Here is a 19,323-nt window from a genome sequence, read left to right as displayed (position 1 = left end):
AATACATTAGGCATTAAAAAATACATACAAATACATACAACATACAACGTTGTTTATATGATATTACTTCTCCTACTCCCCACAGCCTTAGAAACAAAGTCCAAATTCTTTGGAAAGGTTCGTAAGGCCCTGCCTGGGCTGCTCCTGTCCACCCACCCACTGTCTCCCCACCCCCAGCATCCTGGTCTTCCTTCAGTCATCTGGAAGTGTGTGCAGGCTGGGCCTGGAATGCTGCTCCCCACCCACTTTGGCCTGCTGTTCATTCCAGACTCAGAACAAGGGTCACTGGTGTTCTCTGACACATTCCCCACTCCACCCACCCAGCAGAACTGATCAGGCTCCCTTTTGTGGCCCCTCTGAACTCTGCTCATATTCCCATCATGCCATCTCATTTTGGTTTAATGCATCTAATTCTTGACTTGCCTGTCTTCCGGACTGAACAGGAAACTCATCAAGAACAGGAAACTCATTGAAACTTAGTCTCATTTAGCTTTACGTTCCCAGTGCATAACACACAGCAGGCTCAAAAATGCTGAACAGACAAACGAACATATGACACAGAATGGAGAGGAAAGTTGGAGTCATAATTTGCACTGAATCACGTTAAAAGGGTTCAGACTCAAAGTGGCAAAGATAAAGATTATGGCTGGTAGAGGTTAAGTGTCCAATACTAACTACACAGCTTGTTAAAATCAAAACTGCATTTCCCACTCTCAGTCCAGAGCTCTGTCATACCTCTAACACCATAAGCTTCCCTACCAGGTGTAATTACTCAGAAGCAATACTCTCGTTTTTAATCTGTATGGGGCTTTCAGCTTACTACTATCATTCCAGCTACACAAGCCAGAACCTAGGAGCCATCCAAAATGCTTTCTTCTTCCCCAAGTCCCGTTGATTCTACCTCCACATATCTGATGAATGCTTCACTTCTCTCCATTCTCACTGCTGCTCTCCTTTTCCAGGCCCAAGCCCTCCCCAATCTGGATCATGAAAAGAGCCCTTGGTGGCCCTACATCAAGCAGGCTGTGTAACACATAACATGCACTCAAATATTTATCAAATGCAATGAGGACTCTACAGTTTCATACTGTTAACAAAGGTCCTAAGGTAAAAGGCAGGATGCTGTAAGAATGAGGCTGTAAACCCAAACAGGGACCTATTCAGGAGCCATTTCCTCCAGAGAGGGCAGATCTGCATTTAAGGTTAAACATTATGGCCAATGTGTAGAGGATAGATATGAAAGGGCAAGCCTGAAGCTGGAGATCCAGGTAACAAACAGGACTGTGCACAAGGGCGGCGTGGGGCTGAGTCTGGAACTGGAAGGCTGGACAGAGTCAAGAGACTGACATGTGGGCACAGCCTGAGTCTCATGACCTGAGGGAAAAGTCCTAGCTCTACTGCAGTCTCAAAACCCCTCTCAACTTCGAGTTCCTCTTTCATAAATGGGAATACCATCTAACTTCGAGTTTTTATGAGGATTAGTGAATTATATTAAAGTAACAGCACAATGTCTGGCACATAAATGTTCAACAACTTTTAGCTCAAGTTGGGAAAAGTATATGCATTTAAAATTCCAGGTTCCTACCACCCAATCAGTCTCTCCATAGATTTTCATTTCAAGGGTTTACGTATGGCTTCAAAAAAATAAAGGAAAGGATGAAAAAGAAAAAAATCCAACTCCGACAGTGTTTTTTTATATTAAATCTTACAGTAAGGCTATAATTCCTTAAAGCCTTCTCAGAGTAATACATGTTTTATGAAAATATCTCAATGCTTAGATATGCCCTCAGAACTTTGTTTCTTCAGAATGTGAAACAGATCTCAAAACTAGGTATCCAGTCTCAGGCCTAGCAACCAGTTCAGCTCCAAATGGCAAATCTGGCATGACATCCAGTTTCCTCTCCTCCCGTAAACCCCTTACACGAGAGAGAGGGAAAATCTAATAGAGTATAAATGCAGGTTAAACTATGCTTGGGAAAAAGACACAGACATTGGTAGACTTCAGCCATACATGTGAAAATAAGTATGGGTCCTAAGTTTTGTGAAACCACTGAAGAACAAAAAAATAGAATAGGTAACTTTTAATTAGCAACAGAAAGGCATCTGACAAAACTCAAACTATCCGAAAGGAGACAGTAAAAGGTGGTAGGGAAAAAAAAAACCAACCCTGAGAAGCAGCCCAATAAATGGAAAATATGACTAAAAGGTAGAAAAAACTCATACTGAATATTATAATATATGTACAGTTTCAACTAACCAATTAAAAGACAGACTATTAAGTCTCAACCCTTCTATCAGTTTATTTAATTCTAGGCCTATTTTGTTTACCACTGTAGGCCTGCCACCCAGCACCGTGTTTGACGCACGACAGGCATTCATTCAATAGTTATTGAACCAAATGAATAGATGACCAGAAGCAAGCAAGGAAGAGTGAATTGGAAAATGATGTCTCCTACCAATTGCTTATTTTGTTTGACTTTTAATAAGACTAATATCAAGTTTTTATTTTTTTTAAGTCCCAAAACACAAATATTTGCTATAACGAGCACTTCTAATAATGAAAGCATTTCTCTTTCCATAAATACAAAAAATGATGACCGTGTGATTTCTCAGAATGAAAGACAACTAAAAATTCTGGGAAACTTTAAATTATCTTAAAATCTCTAGCAGGTACCCAAAGCTTCTGACACCAACATAGAGACAAGAGACAAGACAATGGAGGATGGCCTGAGGCAGGCTGCATGACTAGCCCAAAAAGGGAGTTCAGCGCGTCTTTGTCTTTTTGAGTTGCTATGATTTCGCTGTCTCAGACACTTCAAAATGTATGTGTGTGTATTTTTTAATGTTACTCTTCACTAAGGAAACAAAAATAAACAAAAGCATTAGCAGAGCAGAGTCTGTTTGTACAGGGGACATGTATAGACCACATTAGTCTAAGCACATGTAGCAACAATGCTTAGTAATGGACACCCTGTCACCATTATTAACGGCTACTCTTGGGGCAGAAGGTGTTGGAGTGGCAGAGAAAATGGCCAGGGGGCTTATACCACCCGTCCCCAAAGAACAGCCACGTAACTGATCTGCACCAACGAATATATTGCTTTTAATCCTCCCTCGAAAGGTATATTGCCATGTGGTGCAAAAATTCAGAAGAGAAACATCTGAAGTCTGCAAACAGGTTTTAAATTTTAGGATTATCATAGTTATCTATTAAAGAGTAGAGTTGCTTGCAAACTACAAAAACGTAGCATTTTAGAAATAATGCCAGATTTTAATTAGTGAAATCATTAGAGTAACATACACCCAAAGACATAAGTGTTTTGTCATCAGCTCAATTGTTTGACCCATTAGGTCAACATTTCCACTCTTTTTCAGATCCATTTGGCAGTATGTGGCTTCTATTTTCATATGCCCTCCTCTTCCTGGTACACAGAAAACAAGTGATTAAGTACTGTGTGTCTGCAGACAGCATGAGTCACTCATTCCAAGAGCCCAGAGAGATTGTGCTCCCTCAGTCCAAGAGCAAGCCTGGGTTTTGCACAGCTGCTGAAGTTTACAGGCAGTTTCACTTGTGTCCAAAAAAAAAAAGGTGTCGGGGTATGCATAAATAAACAAACCCAAGTTTCATTTCCTGCAGAAGACAAAAGGATATTATTGCTCTGAAAAGACAATTACCAATACCAGGTCAAACAGATGAGGAAAAGGGTTCTACAATGAGGACCTAAAAGTCCAATGGTTAGCTCATCTGTATTTGAGTTCTCAAATTTTAATTAGGCTAGGGGGAAAAAAAGGGGCTAAGAAATCATTTGATTCAGGTGCCAACTTATAAATGCAAAGTTTAACACACATTTCTTTGAACTCTCTAACAGTAATTATTTTCCAGCATTCAGCAAGCTAAAGAGCTAATCCAATTTAGACCTTTTAGCAGCTGCTGCTTTCCCAGTGTGAACTCAAGCTCAATGGCCCTGGATCCTTGTTGTTCATTCTCACCATCTTTATAAATACAGATATAAGTACAGATATACATATATATATCTCACCATCTTTATAAAAACAGCTTTATAAATACAGATGCCTGGGCTCCAACTCTCAGAGATTCTGATTCTGTTGGTTAGGGTGGGGCCCAGGCATAGGTATTTTGTAACTCTCCCCCAGGTGATTCTAATATACATCCAGTTCTCGGTGATTACAGCTTACTAGTTGGAATCTGCATTAGTAGCTTAGTTTTATCCTACCAGCTGATTCAAAGATGATGCTTATGCCATGTACAACTTTAAACCGTTCACCTAATCAATTACTATAAAATGCGTAAGGAGCTCATAATATAGTCAGTTGGCAAAAAGCTGATGTAAGCTGGTATAAAAAGATACATTTCAAAAACCCAAAGAATAGTTAAAAGATGAGATATACTACCTAGGAAAAGGATCTTAAGAATTTCTAGACTTTTCTATTAAAACAGGGATCTAAGAGTCACAAAGTTTTGATCATGATCATGAAGGGTATTAGAAATTGTTTTTTAAACTCTAAACCATCCAAACTAAAAATTGTTATGATTCTTTATCTGAAGCATAAAGTACTAATTGTCACAACTCAAGAAAGATCCAGTGCAACTCAAAGGACAGAGGGCAAGTAAAGAAAAAGACTTTCATGAAAGGTCAGACAATGTAATTGGGTCCTGGGAGGGTCTGATGACAATATAGAAAATTATGAAAGATGTGGACTTTACAGCATATTCAGAATTCTGGATTGGGGACAGATTTAAAAAACATGGCTTGGGAATAAATGAAAAGAAGTACAGCTTAAATTAGAATTTCCCAAACTCATTACCTTAAGAAGTTGAAATATAATCATTTCAAAGAAGGATTAGATAAATCTTTGGGTAACAAAGTCATAATGCATCATCACCTAAGAAACAATGTGTTGGAATGTACTACTCTTCACCTTCTGCTCTCCCCAAAACTGTCCTTCAATATCTTTCAGAAATAGTACTCTGAGAGCTAAATAAGAGCACAGAGGAGCTAATAATTGGTATTTTCCTTAACTCATTTTAGAGCTCATAACTGGGATGCATAAAATTAGCACTTCAATCATAAAATAGATGCAACTTTTGTCCCCATTGAAGTTTAAATAATTTCCTAGTTTATCCTGAAAACTCTGTCCAAAACTTATTCTGTTCTTTCTATAACTGTCTGTATAGGCACTCCGCCACTGTAGGTCCTTATCAACAAAAAGTTCTCCCTTCAAACCCACTATCATGTCTAGGATCTGCCATTTTAATTGGCCTCAAATGAAGAACTGCTTCTAGATCAAACAAGGGCCATAGCAGAGTGTCCTGTTGGGTGGGAGGTACAGGGGAGAACCCGTTCTGTTTCAGTCTGGCAAGTTAGGCACTATTTATTCTCATAAACTTTTTTTTTTTTTTTTGAGTACCCAATTAGAACAAAGGCATTGTGCATACAGAGTTATTTCTGGTAAAACAAACAAAAAGTCCGTTAAAAGTCCACTAGTCATACAGCCTGTTTCTTCCAGGGTTTTCCACTCTTCAGTGAGAGAGAAACGGTCACAGACTATAGCTGGAAAAAATTTCAGAGAATCAAATAAAAGAGCACCTTTCTTCCCATTTTCTTTACTAGGAAGAAAAATAGATTTTTACCATCTTGGAAGAACACACTGAGACCTCGAACTTCAAGACCCAGCTCAAATCTCCCATGGAACTCAGTCTTACAGTGCTATTACAATCTCTGTCACTCCAAAATCCTGTGTACGCCTGTGCCTTGTTGGACCACAACCTCAGCTAGGGTAGAAACAGTGTTTTATTTATCTTTTTACCTTGGCACAATGCCCAGTAAACAGGTCTCCAGTAAATGTTGGTTGAAAGAATAAATAAATGACATCACAGAATTTCAGACTTGACATAATTTGGAGGGAGAAAGAAACAGAATACTAAATTAGTTGCGAGGGTGGGAGGTGGCTGTTTCTTTGAGAAAAGGGAGTATTTGAAAGGTGCAAAGGGGCAGAAATGCAATAGCTACTAGAGCTCAAACCTGAAAGTCAAGAAGCACAATTGCCTAGAGAAAGACTAGCAAACTAGAAACTGCCAAACTCTTTGGTTTGCCCACCACAGCTGTTCCCTGAGGAAGGGGAGTGTTATTATGCCAGAAACAAGGCGAAGAACGTTTATATCACACATAAAAACAATGTACAATGATACTGTAAAGCATCATTAATATTATACGTGCAAGAACTAAAATGAAAAAGCATTGAAGCATGTTTAAAATGTCCAAATATTTCAGTTAGATGTTAGGACTATTTCAAATTATGTATGTTGATCATTGCAGAAACTGAAATTTGAAGTTCAGTATAAAAAGCTGTTTCAAAGAATAAGATTCATTGATTTTCATAAAGAAAAATTAATGTACTTTAAATGCTTTTAGATATCCCACTATGAAGTTAAAGAAATTCAAGGTTAAACTTGAAAGAATCTGCAATTAAAATGAGGTAGCTGAAAAGAAAAAACAAGGAACACTGACCTAAAATCAACCTGTACTTCACTCAACCAGCCTTACCAAAGAAAGTAGGCAGAAGTGGTGCTTTTTTTGTGAATGAGAACAGTTCCTTTAAGGGTCTCATGGCAACCAGAAAATGAGTCATCCTAACAGAGCACAGTATTTAATTAAGATACTACCAGTATGTGTTGTGATAGTACTGTAACTATGTGTTCTATATTCATCCTCACTTTTAAAATACTACATATACGTTACTTAACGTATTATCAACAGCTACTGACAAAATAATGTATTATTTCTCTATTTTATTCAACATACCCTAATTCAAATATTCTTCTCAAGCTCAATTATGGTCGGCTGACACATAGTGATTATGACTTAGCCCAGCTAATGAGTAATTTGTTAGAGGTTCTATGACATTGCTGTTACTTCGCAGACTTGTGTCTGCAAGACTAGATTTTTAAAGGTTAAATTTTAAAACATGTTTGAACAGGATTAGAACAGTTTACAAAAAGATTCACAAAGAGATAGTAGTACAGCTTATAAAGATCTAGCACATTTAAATCCCCATAAAACCACACCAAGGTTAGACTGTAGCTCTGAGAATGCACTGAATCAATAGCAAACCAAACTAGTTTGATTTTCAATAGTCTAGTTTCCACCTGCAAATATATCAGTTAATTTTGTCATAAATCATAAAAACCAAAATCAGCAACAAGCAATTTTTTTTTTGGCATAAGGGTTAGTTAGAGAAAAATTTAAATGTCTTTGGGTCTCATTTATTTTCATTCAAAAAGAACAGATTTTCTAATCCCACAGACTTTAAAGTTAGACTCTACTGAATAAAAGGGCAATGAGAAATTAGTACTTTTTTAAGTTGGCAAGAAAGGCAGCACTCTAGTCTTCACTTTTATGTTCTCCATTTAATCCTCCCAACAACCTCTTTGCCTGCCAAAGGTACACAGGTCAAGCAGGAACTAGAATTACTTCAATTTCTTCAATACAATTTTTACAAAAGACCTGCAGTGGGCCAGGTGCTAGGGATACAGCAGTGAATCTACATTTCCTTCTCCTTGCTCGGGCTGAGGTAGGCTGGGCAGGTAGGACAAGGGGAAGCCGTGCTGCTGGGCATCCTGGAGCAGCACCAATGTAACCATGATCCCGAAAGATCAAGCTGTCAGGGCATCTGGGTTCTGGCACCTGCATGCTCTACCCTAAAGGCCTGGATACTGTCTCTCTGAAGCCAGCCTTTGGCAAGTTCTGGCCTCTGCTGGCATGGTCTGGTCAGAACATAAGCATCTAAGAACCAGTGATTCTACAAAGGTCCCTCCCCTTTTCATGGTGGTTGCCCTAAAGACTTTTCCCCCTCCATTCCCTCTCTGCTCTATGTGCTCTGAAAGGATACCTGTGAAATTGGATCTGGAACTCTTACAAAGCTAGACTGGGAAGGCTTCAGGTTGCTCACCGCTGGCTGAAATAGTTCCCATCCAGTACATATCAATGTTTCTGCTCCAAGATCTACCCTCTATCCATTCCCCACCCCCTCAACCTGCAGATGTTCTAAAAACTTAAGAAGAGAAACCTGAAAAACTGACCATAACTGGAAAGACTAGTCAATCTATTATATAACAATATTCTCTGTAACTATATAAACTAGTTTTGCAAGAAAGGAGTCAGGACAGGTGAAAGGTCAAAGAACAAATAGTCCCATCGGCCTTTCCTCCTACATAGACCCTTCCTCAATGTGCATGCTTTGACATTTCAGAGGCTACTTTATTCTCTACATAGGCTTCACTATAATGAGTATGATAAAGATACATTTCAGATATTACCCATAAAAATATAAGTCCTATAACTTTGTGGTCAAGAAGGTAGAATGGTTTATAAAATATTTTTTGTCAATATGGAGAAAAACTTGGTGAGGTTAGAAGTCTGGCTCTCCCTCTTATTCTTTGAACTTGGACAAATTACTTCTCTGTGCCTCAGTTACTTCATCTGTAAAATGAGAGTTTAAAAAAAAGAAATCTTCCTCCTGAGGTATACTATACACAGTAAACAGTACACATAAAGGGCTTAGAACAGTGTCTGATTCAGAAAAACGCTCAATAAATAAAATCTGCCATTATTAGCTACTATTAATCTCAGGTGACAACACAGATAACAAAATAATGCACAAAAACTTCCCTGTCTATAAAACTTGATTTCAAAAATTGTCATCAGTCACCCTACAAAGACTATCTTTTTTTTTTTTTAAGCCAAAGTAGGGGAAAATTTTTTTGGAAAGATTAGTCTTTTCTATTTTGCATGCATAATAATAAATGTTCATAAAAGTAAGTTTATAGACTTATTCAATCCAACTACTACCCTGTTAAAAATATTAAATATGGGGTAAGAAGTGTTCAGGGCATAAAACTCGTAAGCCACTTACTTAAAAGAAACTGAAGACTAAAAACACTAGGAAAATACCTGGTTATTCAACAACAAAAATGGTTAAAAAGATTTTTACAATATATTTAATAATTATCTTTAAATTAAAATGCTCTAGTATATTTTGTCATGGTAATTTGTGAATTTTTAACAAACATGACTTTTGTAAAAAGATAAAGTTAAAAATCTTTTTTTCAAAGTAAATACCAAATGACACAAAACTCTAAACTGAATATAGTTTTATAAAATGATTCCTCAGAAGAAAAAAAAAGTTCTATGTAGATTTCAATTCTGTAATTTCTCATTTAAAAACGTTTTCATGTGACATACTAAGTATAATTTCATTATCAAAAAATAAGAAAAATAGGAATAGTTTTTTATGTTTTGGTGAATTCTGGATAACTAGTATCCCCTCCCAAAAATGTTCACTGGTACTCATCATTCAAAGTTTCATCTCTCTCTAAATAGTTTACATGCTTACGAATGTTATGTGTATGACAGATGCTTTGCCATCCTTTTGTGGTCACTCAGTCTCAGAATAGAATGAAGCAACACGCAGCAGTAAATTATATAACACCAGCATATCAGACAAAGCCACGAGGACTAGTGGAAGCAATTTTACGACCAAAGAGATAAGATCATATCACCTTTTCCCAACAGTGGACTGTATTATATTCCTTTTTAAGTCTTTAAATTACAATCCTTAGTCTCAGATAGTGAAACTCCACTCTCAGGAGATTATTGAATGTTTACACAGTGCTTTATCATTTTCCCTCATAGAAAATAAACCAATCTAAATGTTTTCCTCTGGTGGTCATTACCTTGCAGTAGACATAAGCAACCACCTAAGAGCAGGTCTAAGTATGAACAGACTATTCACTACCCTTAAAAAACTGGAAAGACCAGAAAAAATACTCAACTGCTCAGCTAGGAGAAAAAACTTAAACAATGTTAAAGAAGAAAATAAGATTAAATGAGAACTAAATAAAATAATCTACATAAAAAAGAAAAGAAAAGAAGGAATACCACCACAGATTTTTAAAAGTAATGTTAAATCAGACAGAAAAATAACATAAGTAGAAATGCACCTTTCCTCACATTTATTTCCTTATCCAGCTGGTCAGAGATTTTCCACCCCAATTAGAAGATATTCAAAACAGGGCCTAAACTGAGTAATAAGCATAACACAACATCCTATTTTTATGGCAATGATATCACTGAGAGAAAACTTGGACTCAAATTTAATTCACCTCAACTCAACCAAAAATGCCTTCTTGTGTCCTAAGCACCGTAAGGCCCCAAAATACCAAGATGATAGAATAAGGTCCTTGCCTTGGGGAATGCTATGTCCACTGGGGAAGAAAGAAAGCAAACTATTATTATATGATACAGTAAGGGCTATAACCAAAGCATGTACCAAGTGTAAAAAGCACCTGAGCGGGGAGGGTATAGCTCAGTGGTAGAGTGTGGGCTTAGCATGCACGAGGTCCTGGGTTCAATCCCCAGTACCTCCATTAAAATAAATAAAGAGAAATAAAAGTGAATAAATAAATAAACCTAATTACCTACCCCCTGCCAAAAAAAGAAAATTAAAAGCACCTGAAAACACAAAAGGGTGACCAAGAATTCTGCCCCAGGGATGCAGGCTACGGTGAGCATAGGGTTGGAGGTGGCATCCAAACTGGGTCTTACAAAATAAATCAGGCAGGAAAAGAGACTAACAGTAGCAAACATTCCAGGCTAAAGAAACAGTCATTTTAACTTTAAATATCAATACTGATTCTTCGGATGTCACTAGAAAAAAGAAAAGTTCTGTTTTAGATCATTCAATAGCCACAAACAAAAATCACAATGCTCACAGGCTTTTTTGGCCTTATGATACTGCCTTTTGGAAAGAAAAGGACTTGGTCAGTAATCTACTCAGCTGAGTAACCAACAGGAAACAATGAAAGATTTTAAACGCTTTCATTACAAACAATAGCAAAACTGGCCACAATGCAGAAGGAAATGGTCCAATAAAATAGAGAATTTTAAATGATTCTACATGAAAAGATCTGAAAAGCATTCTCAGCAATTTAAAAACCATTATTAAATAGTCATTCTTTAGAAAAGATCTCACGTACTGGGTAGAATAAACTATTTGGTAAAGTCAAGTGCATGGGATTTTTTGTTCATTGGCTATATGAACTTGAACACCTCAAGATCAAAACAGGCTGTTAGTTCTGAAAGATAATGGCCTCTTCCTTCCTCTGCATTTTGGTCTACTTTAGGCTGTGGTTGGCTATATCCTAAGAAGTGAAATAAACTTAATTGCAAAGACTACAGCCATTTTACTCAGAAAAAAATGTTAATCTGCCTTCTGATGTGGACTTTGGATATATAAATGGTAATTCAAACCACATGGTTTAATCCAAAACCTAGGCCCAGTTTCCCTATGAATATTCCTTAAAGGCTTAAACCTGTGGCTAATCTGAGCTTCTTTATTTTTTAGCTCAGAAGTATGGGTTTAAGTATCCTTCCACTGAAAGGTAAGCTACTAGCCAGCTTCCTAGAAGAGTTGACTTCACTTGAGGGGAGTAATTTATCTCTAAAGCTGTTAGAAATGGAGAGGTTCTTGTGTAGAAAAAATGAAAACAAACCAAACAAAATGACAAATAATTCACTTAAAACTCCTTCTATTCAGATGATCTCCAGGACCTTACCTTCTTCCATGTAATTCCACAAAATTGGCTCATCTCTGTTAATCTTAGGGGCTAAGAGAAAGAGGGTGTCCACCTCTATATATGTCTCAATTCACTGCCCCAATACACAGTTGACCATCTAGGGATTTCCTGACTGTTTTTCATGAAACATGTCAATTCTTATCCTCCAGGAGGGTACACTGAACACTTTACAAATTGATATTGTTTTAAAAACATTTCATTATGTACAAGGACTAAAAAGCCCAACCTTCATTTTATAGGTAACAAAATAAGGTACAGAAAAGTGTTCTGTCTGACGAGCTGGAGATGATGCCAAGTTCCAAGCACCTGTAGTAGTTAATTTTAAGCTCACAGAATCCAGGGAGCTGGCTCTTTGACAGCCTGGAGAATTCTGCAATCTACCTTTCTTCAGGCTGTACTTGAAGCCTTATACAAACATTGGGAGTAGGAGGTGGGGGAAAAGACGGGGCAAGTGATCAAATCAGGAAACAACACAGAAGAGAGTGACTAGTGGCTGGCCAAAATTAGCCTATCTACAACAATTTCTATCCCAAGATTATCAAGAACCTTATCTGGATGCAGTCGTTTCTCCTCCATTCTGAATAGGGGAAATAAAATGAAATAGTAAGAAAATGCACTCAGCACTTAGAAAAAAAACCAAACAAGTGCTCCCTCACTGCTCTAGCAAAGCAACTAGCAGCGGGTCTTCCTAAGCAAGAAGCGGGACCGACCGGAAAGTGTTCTGGAGGTCAATTCTACTCTCTGTGACCTCGGGCAAGTTACTCAACCTTTCAAACCTGTCTTCTCACCTGAAAAAGAGGATACCGCCACCTGCTTTGTAAGGTTGTTAAGTGAGGATCAGGAATAATATATTAAGGGAACAAGTACTTGGCAACCCTCCTATAAATGGTAACTGCTGTGAAATATATGAAAAGTTCATTTGTACCTTTTCTACTTTTCAATTCATACCATGTAACTCTTTTGTGTAGATTACATACAAGAATTACAAGTAAATCTGAAATGCTCTGGCTACTTCTTTAAAGAACTCCATTCCCTCACTTCTAAAATGAAAAGATCTCTGCGGTGATTAGGGAAAAGGACTGGCAACCTAAAAGAGGGAGATGCTACTGAACCTCCTCAAAGGAAACCGCCCCCTGGACTGTCAGCTCTCTGAGGGCAAGGGCTGCCCTGTTTAACTCACCACTGTGACCTAGTTTTCCTAACACAAACTAATTGTTGTAGACTTAGGCATCCCATAACAGGTTACTTGACACCCAAACATGGACCCACAAGACGTTCTGTACCGCACACTGTTGACTCACACAAAAATATTTAAGAAGTTTAACATTACAGTACAGTTTCACTGTAATACTAAAGTCGAAGAAAAGGCGCTGTAAATCTAGTGCCTATGAGGTAACCAGAATGAAGTCACGCCTTTAATAATAAGATGTCAGGTCAAGAGGGAGTGAAGCTCCAGCAGGACGATCCATTGAGCTGGCGCGATCGCCCCTGGCCTGAGATGGGGATTCGAACCCAGCACTTGCCTCGAAGGACATGGCAGGGGCCACTCCAGAGTGGAAGAGGCCTTTAAGGCGAGGGGACCTCGCTCCAACTTTCTGGTGGGAGCCGGCTCGACCCTGACAGCGGGCGGCTAGGCTCGAGTCCGCCCCCGGGTGCAGCGGAGCAGATCTCAACGCGGAAGCGCACTCGGAGCGACGAGGGTCGCCGGCCCTTTGTCCCCCGCGGAGGGGCAGGGGCGAGGCGAGCACTGCCTCCCATCAGGAAATAATGACAGATCGCGCGCCCTTGCTCGCGCCCGCCCCGCCCCGCCCCGCTCCGCTCGCCAGGGCCGCAGGCGGCGCCCGCTTGGCAGCCCGGGGCTGAGGGGCCCGGCCGCGCCCCCTCCTCGCCCCCCACCGGCCGCGCCCCCTCCTCGCCCCCCACCGGCCCAAGGCGACCCCGCGCCGCCAGCCTCACCCGGTCGGAGCTGGAGGCCGCCGTCGCGGCGGCTGCACCACAGCGCGCGCTCGCCTTGCTGCAGGATGTAGTGGTCCTTGGCTTGGAAGAGCTCCATGCCGGCCCCGGGCGCTGAAAGAGGCGGCAGCGGCGGCCCGGGCGCGCCCGCGACTCCGCGGCCCCTTGGCCCCTTGGCCCTTTGGCCCCAGCGGCGGCGGCCCGCGCCGGGCGTCCTTGTCGGCCCGGGCCGCCAGAGCCCGCGCGCGCCTCGGGGAGCGACGGCTGAGGGAGCGCCCCGGCGGCCCGCCCTGCAGGAGGAGAACGCGCCCTGGCGGCCGCGGCCGTGGAGGCCTCTCCCCCGGCTCCGCCCCCGATAGGCCCCGCCCCATCCTCACCCACTGGCTCCTCCCCCTACTAGTCTCCTCCCCCGCCTCTTTCTCCTTTCAGTTCCTCTTCCTGCCTTTTCCCGCCGCCTTCTCCAGCTTCTCCTTGGTTTCTCCTCCTGGATCCTTCCCCGAGGCTCGCCCTCCTCCCTCTTCTCTTCCCCATCCCATTCCCCTCCTCCTCCTCCGGCTGGGCCCGTGCCCCCTTCCCCAGCGGGCCCGCCTTCCCACCCCAGGCTACCGGGCTGGGGGGAAGAACCCGGGCTTGGCTGAGGCAGGCTGGCGCACTACTCCCCTGCGGCCTTTGGAGCAGAAGCCCACCCCTGGGGCCTCCCCTCCCATGCCGGCAGGTCATTCGTTACTTTCACCAGCCCTGAGAAAAGCTAGGCCGACTCCCTAAATCCAGCCTGAAATCCCTCTTCCCCGGGCCCTCAGAGACCCAGACGAGGAGAACTGGGATGGTTGCAGGGGCCCAGCCAGACTATCCGAGCGGGGGTGTCTTCTGTTTTGGTATTTCTTCGTAGAACCTTGGGACGTTTGACAACAGCAGACATTCAATAAATGCACATCAACGAGAAGCATGTAACAATAGAATATAAACAAGTTTAGCAGCCCAGGGCTCTAAATAAGGAAGAGGAAGAGAGCAAAGTTCATAAGCTGTCGTGTGGCAAGTTAAACAGGATGCATCTGAGAAGACCATAAAATGTCAAAGAAGTGAGAGTGATCTAGTTTGACAAGGATAAAATGGCTGGAGAACTTCTTGTGGAAGGAGGAAGCCCTCCAGAGTATCTTGAAAGGCCAGGTGGTATCTTGAACAGAATGGGGCTTGGGAGTCAGGCCCCAAGTTCCAGGCCCTACCTCAGGGGTGATCTCGCTGTGTGATCTCGGGAAATCTCTTGGTCTCAGATGGTAGTTAAACTAAAATGACCTTTAATTACACTCCCAATTTATGAATCAGTGAGTCTTTCTACTTCTATCTCCTATCTTTTCTAATGCCCTAGAAGGGAAGAAGGGAAAAAAACGAGGTAGGAGACAAGAAAAGCAAGGTAATACTTTTAACCTTATGCTTGATAAAAGTGAGAGGGCCCAGGAGCAGGACGGAATTCCGCATTACTAATTATTCCAGCCCACACTGATTTCTCTGTTGAATTTCCATAGCACAGAAAGTCCCATGATGACAAACTGTCCTGGAATCTCTGATAAGTACTGTGCCTCTTGTTTTTTTGTGTGTGTTTTGTTTTGTTTTTTAACACCTTTATTGTGGTATGATTCCTGTACAGTAACTACACATTTTTCAGATGTATAATTTGATGAATTTTGGTAGATGTATACACCCAGGAAACCACCAACATAATCAAAATAGCTAACATTTCCATCACTCCCCTAGACGTGCAATTATCAAATTCCCAGTTTATCCTTTCCCACCCAGTACTATGCCTTTTGAACTGTACAGACACCTCAACATAAAGGTCAACAGGAGTGATTACTATGACAAATCTTTGTGATGTGACTTGGACAAAGAAGATAATGGAGATAAGATTGTGAAAGACAGTTCAATGGAACCATCAGTTTCAGGTTTATTGTTGAATTCAGCCATATGTTGACTTTCTTTATCAAAAATGAATAGATAATGAGAGAGTCTTACGAAGACAGGATGTTCTGCAAATTATTTCATTATTTTTAAATGAATCACATCACCAGATGTGAAGAAAATAATGCTATTGTAACTGTTTTAAAACAATTCATTAGTTGATTGAAACTTTCTCTGATGTTTTAAGTCAGTGGTTCCAACCCTGGCTACCTATTAGAATCACCTGGGGAGTTTTTCAAACATACTAATGCTAGGACCTCAGACCAATTAAACCAGAACTTAATTGAGATGGGCTCTGGTGTCAGTATTTTTTCTAAACTCCCCAGAGTATTCTGATGTGCCTCCAGGATTAAGCACTACTGTTTTAAATAAAATTAATTGGGAAAATCTGCCTGACAGCAGCTTAGCAGAAAATAGCAATCAGTCATTAACTCGTACCAATGTATGAGGTTGATTATCTGTAAACCCAGAGGTTTAACAAGTAGAGCTCTTAGGAGAGAGAAAACCTGAAGGGAAGATCCTCCTGGAATCGATCTAACCCAAATGCACACTGCTCTGTCCCTCCCTCTCACTCTAAATGCATGCTTGACTTTGGGGTAAGTAGAGCCCTGGTCTGGCTGAGCAGAATGAGTGAGAAGAGTAAATAATCTTGTCTCTGGCAGACATCACATCCCCATTCTGCTGCCCTGGTTGCCTTGCCTTGCTCCTGCTTGTTAGGGACTTCCCGAACCTCAGATGATGCTTGCCTGCGGCTGCTCCTGACCCTGCAGCTCCTCCACTCCCTGGCTGGCCTCCCCATCCTCCCTGTGGCTGTCTGCCAGCCTCATCATGCTCTCTCAGCTTCCTAATTCATGGCCCTCCTGCCTTTGAATGGTGTCACCCAGGTTATGGTAGAAAGTTCATGCAATGCTGTTCTGTTTTTTAAACGTGAAATGACCATCATGTATATTATATATTTTCTTTTACATGTATATTTATGCTCATTTAAGTATACTCACTAGGGAGTTAGGTTCCAGCCAGTTTGGTGTGATCTTAGTTAAGTCGCTTCATCGCTTTTAGTATCAATTTCCTTATTTATTAAGAAATGATCACTAAGTGTTCTTCCAGCCCTGAAATCAGTGAATGTGAGGAAATGTGTCCACATAGTTAAACTTACACAAATAATGATAATGACTCAACTTTGATTGTCAATTTGGCCTTCAATGTCACATTTATTATATGTCTTTGAGATTTGGGGGTTCTGACTAGACTCTACTGACCTCTTGTAAAATTTGACTTTTAACATCATCTCCTGTCTACTTGTCCACAGCTGTGTATATTGTTTGTCCATGAGAACTTTCTTCAGTCTTATTTGTGTGTGCAAAATCTCCAAAACGAGAATTTTTTTTTTCAATACTTGTTCTGCCTGCCAAGAGGCTGCTAATTTCTTTGGTCAGCAGTTGGGACGGTTAAGGGCCCAAGATAATCGCAAGTCAAATTTTCATATTTGATCAATCATCAGCCAATTTCCATGGACCTGCTATACCTCCTTTCACAACTTCATAAAAGACAACTGGAAATTGTAATGACCACTTTGAAGCACTCTGACATATGTGAAATTGTTCATTTGAGAAGCATCATAGAACAGAAAGGAAAAGTCCCTCAAGAGGCAGTCACGTTGGTCTAAATGAGAGAGATCCTTTTGTTCAATGGAAAAGATCATCTCTCCTCCATTGTTATACTTTGAGGGTTAGTAAGTACTGGCTTTTTAGTTGTATGGCCTGATAAAATTTTCAAGGACCCTCATTGTTATTGCATAAACTAGCTATAAAAATTACGTTGCGGGCATGCCTCTGTGCACGTATGTGAGAGAGAGGGAAATGAAGTATTTTCTGCATCTAATCTTTCTCCTTCCAGAGGAAAGATAATTAGCCTTTTACAGTGATAATTTCATATTTGTCTGAAGCCAGCTGTCTCTCACTTCCTCTCTGTTATGCAGTTATTCTTCAATTTAAAAAATTAGATATTTCTAGATAAGCTAATTTGAAAAAAAGTCCAAGGTATGCTGGTTGAATAGAAAAAATCCGAGGTGCAGAGTGGTATTTTGATGTATCCCATTTGGGTTTTTAAAGGGGAAAATCAGATACCACATTTTTATAAGCTCAGAACATTTCTGAAACAAAACACAAGAAGTATGGTTAGGTTACCTCTGAGGAATGGAAATGGGAGGGGGGACACTCAGGAATGGTAAGGAGGAGGGTAGAAACTTCCTGTTCATTTTATATTCCTGTATGCTGTTTTTTAAAATAATTTTATCTTGTTTTATTTTTTAATTGAAGTATAGTTGATTTACAATGTTGTGTTAGTTTCTGGTATACAGCATACTGATTCAATAATATATTTATATATATATTCTTTTTCATTCTAGGTTATTACAAGATATTGAATTTAGTTTCCTGTGCTATATAGTATGACCTTGCTTATTGCTGTTTTGATTTTTTTATGTGCCTTTAATGCTTTAAAATAAAGAAAAAATTTTTAACTAGTTAAATATGTGCGTGTGTGTGTGTGTGTGTGTGTGTGTCTAGAACCCAGTCTTCTACCACACACAAAAGCATTGTTAGGTAACTTATTACCTAAGGATTTAGACTCTTTTGCTTTGACAAGCCAGGAGTTCAGGGCATGGCTCTTTTTATTCATACACTGCTTAATATTTTTGAGCTTTCCTAACACTTTAAATACTGTCAAAGTGAACTATCGTAAGTATATAAGCCATTTTTCTGCACTGTATGCTCTTTTAAATAGGACACCAGGAAGAGAATTTTCTTCAGCACCTTCTCGAAACCACAGCAGTAACTCTGACTAGTGCTTCCTCTGCCAAGTGTAATTCTCAGGCTAATGGCCTGTTGGGACCTGTACCACCGTAAATCAATAACGATGGTCAAAAATGCCTTCTGTGAGATAATCATTTTAGAGATTTTTCAGAGACTGCTCTGTACTGCACCAGGAAACAATGGCCGGGCTGGGGGCGGGGGGGAGGGAGGGGGTGGTTAGAAGGGTGGAATTACTCCTGTAGAAACGTGGTTCGTCTTTGGAAAAGCTGCCCAATGGATTATAAACCCACTTCTCCTGGTCAAAGAAAAATATTAACAGCTCATAGTGTTTCACTGTTTCATAAGAGTAGCACTCAGTGAGAAGAAAATGTAGAGTTTTGCTTTTCCTAATACTGCTCCATCCTTCCCCTCCAATTCTACAGCAATTCTTCAATAAGCCTGAGGAAGCACAGCAAAGGGTGTGTTGGGGGAAAGGTGTAGGGGCTGCTTCTGACCAGAGGAGCATCGGGAGTGGGGTGTGTAGGTGGGGGGAGCGAACGGTGCGATGTGATTTGCAAAGTCTCCAAGATGTTTTGAACGAGGCCCATGATGGGTAACCAGCCGCAAATGTGGCAAATATATTTTCAAAATTTGGCCCTCGCCCGAATTTTAGAATTAGAACTCTGTTGCTGTTTCTCAAATACAGCGAGATACTAACGTGGAAGTCGCCCATGAGCAGTGCACCACCTCTCACAGTTCTTCACATCTATTGTTCTACAGTTTAGTCAAGTGGGGATTCCAGGTTGTACCGGTGATGCTTACAAAGTCATAGCCAAGGGATTCAGTCCATAGTAGTGTCAAAGTTGAAAAGACCCATTCCATAAAATTAAACATAATTTGAACAAATCCCTTGTGTGTATTGCTTAAGTAGTATAAAGCCCTTTGTAAGTTTTTTTTTTTCCATCT

At 40.5% G+C, this 19,323-nt stretch overlaps 1 protein-coding gene across 6 annotated transcripts in view; it reads right to left on the bottom strand.

Moving 5' to 3' along the window:
* The window catches only part of INPP5F (inositol polyphosphate-5-phosphatase F), a 77,162-nt gene extending 63,322 nt beyond the window's left edge, over positions 1 to 13,840 (bottom strand). The window contains exon 1 of one of the 6 annotated variants that reach the window (XR_010381997.1): positions 13,613 to 13,834. Coding sequence is in view for 5 of the 6 variants with exons in the window: in XM_064488489.1 (XP_064344559.1) it covers positions 13,613 to 13,709 (97 nt within the window). In the remaining variant the exon portion in view is untranslated. Of the gene's footprint in view, positions 1 to 13,612 lie in introns of all 6 variants that reach the window. The other 5 variants (XM_064488489.1, XM_064488488.1, XM_064488487.1 and 2 more) reach the window with 5 other exon arrangements.
* Positions 13,841 to 19,323: the final 5,483 nt, after the last annotated feature.

This window comes from Camelus dromedarius, chromosome 8 (genome assembly GCF_036321535.1).
Source record: "Camelus dromedarius isolate mCamDro1 chromosome 8, mCamDro1.pat, whole genome shotgun sequence".
Lineage (NCBI taxonomy): Eukaryota > Metazoa > Chordata > Mammalia > Artiodactyla > Camelidae > Camelus > Camelus dromedarius.
This window is presented reverse-complemented; position numbering and strand designations above follow the sequence as displayed.